Source organism: Blastocystis sp. subtype 4 (genome assembly GCF_000743755.1).
Source record: "Blastocystis sp. subtype 4 strain WR1 chromosome Unknown seqid_1100, whole genome shotgun sequence".
Lineage (NCBI taxonomy): Eukaryota > Bigyra > Opalinata > Blastocystidae > Blastocystis > Blastocystis sp. subtype 4.
In genome coordinates this window covers 1-743 of record NW_014568447.1, presented here as the reverse complement: position 1 = coordinate 743, position 743 = coordinate 1, and the positions used below count along the sequence as shown (strand labels likewise).

The window sequence follows — 743 nt, the reverse complement described above, 5'->3', positions numbered from 1 at the left end:
GGAACCTGAGTTTCCTAGTGGTTTGGTTCTTGAGACTAATGGACGTATTCAAGGTACTCCTACTACTGCTACTGCTACTGCCGATTATGTGGTGACTGCTAGGAATGAGAAAGGAAGTTGCACAGCCACTTTAACGATTACAGTTGAGTTGCCCAAGTGTGATGCCATGAAAGATTTCCCTGCTACAACAGTTGGTGAGAGTTACATTCTGGATTGTACAACGATTGAAGGTTATAAGGGAACGAGTACACGTACTTGTGTTAATGCTGGAATTGGTCTGGCAAAGTGGGATAAACCTACTTCTTTCTGTATTGAGAGCAAGATGGATTTGTCCTTCGTGATCGGAATCATTGACAGTAATCTCAGTAAGCAAGACAAACAATGTGTCGCCACATCCTGTTTATGTGTATGATGCTGCTTCAAATACCTGGTTGCCTTTAGAGACATCTAATGTATCATATGGAAATACCAATGTAGTTATAGTTGATACACCTTCTTATGAACTAACGTCAATTAGGTGATTTCTGTTTGTTCAGGATACTAATAGTAACAAACATAACAAAGGACAAAACCATACCACGAAACTCTAATACACCCTTTGACTCTATCATTATACCTCTTCCTGATTAGGATTCAATAAACTTTCTTGTTCTTGTTCCTGTTCCTGATCAACATTCCACTGATCATATAGATTCTTTATTTGTGTTCTATTAGTTAGTACTCCATATCATACCCACATAAGT

The 743-nt window shown here is 38.5% G+C and overlaps 1 protein-coding gene across 1 annotated transcript; it reads left to right on the top strand.

The window, feature by feature from the left end:
* On the top strand, positions 1–412 carry JH06_5906 (hypothetical protein; the record flags this gene model as incomplete). The annotated part of the gene is made up of 1 exon (XM_014669141.1): positions 1–412. A coding segment is annotated over one exon (412 nt), but the record flags the coding sequence as incomplete, so codon positions are not given.
* Between the last annotated feature and the right edge of the window lie 331 nt (positions 413–743).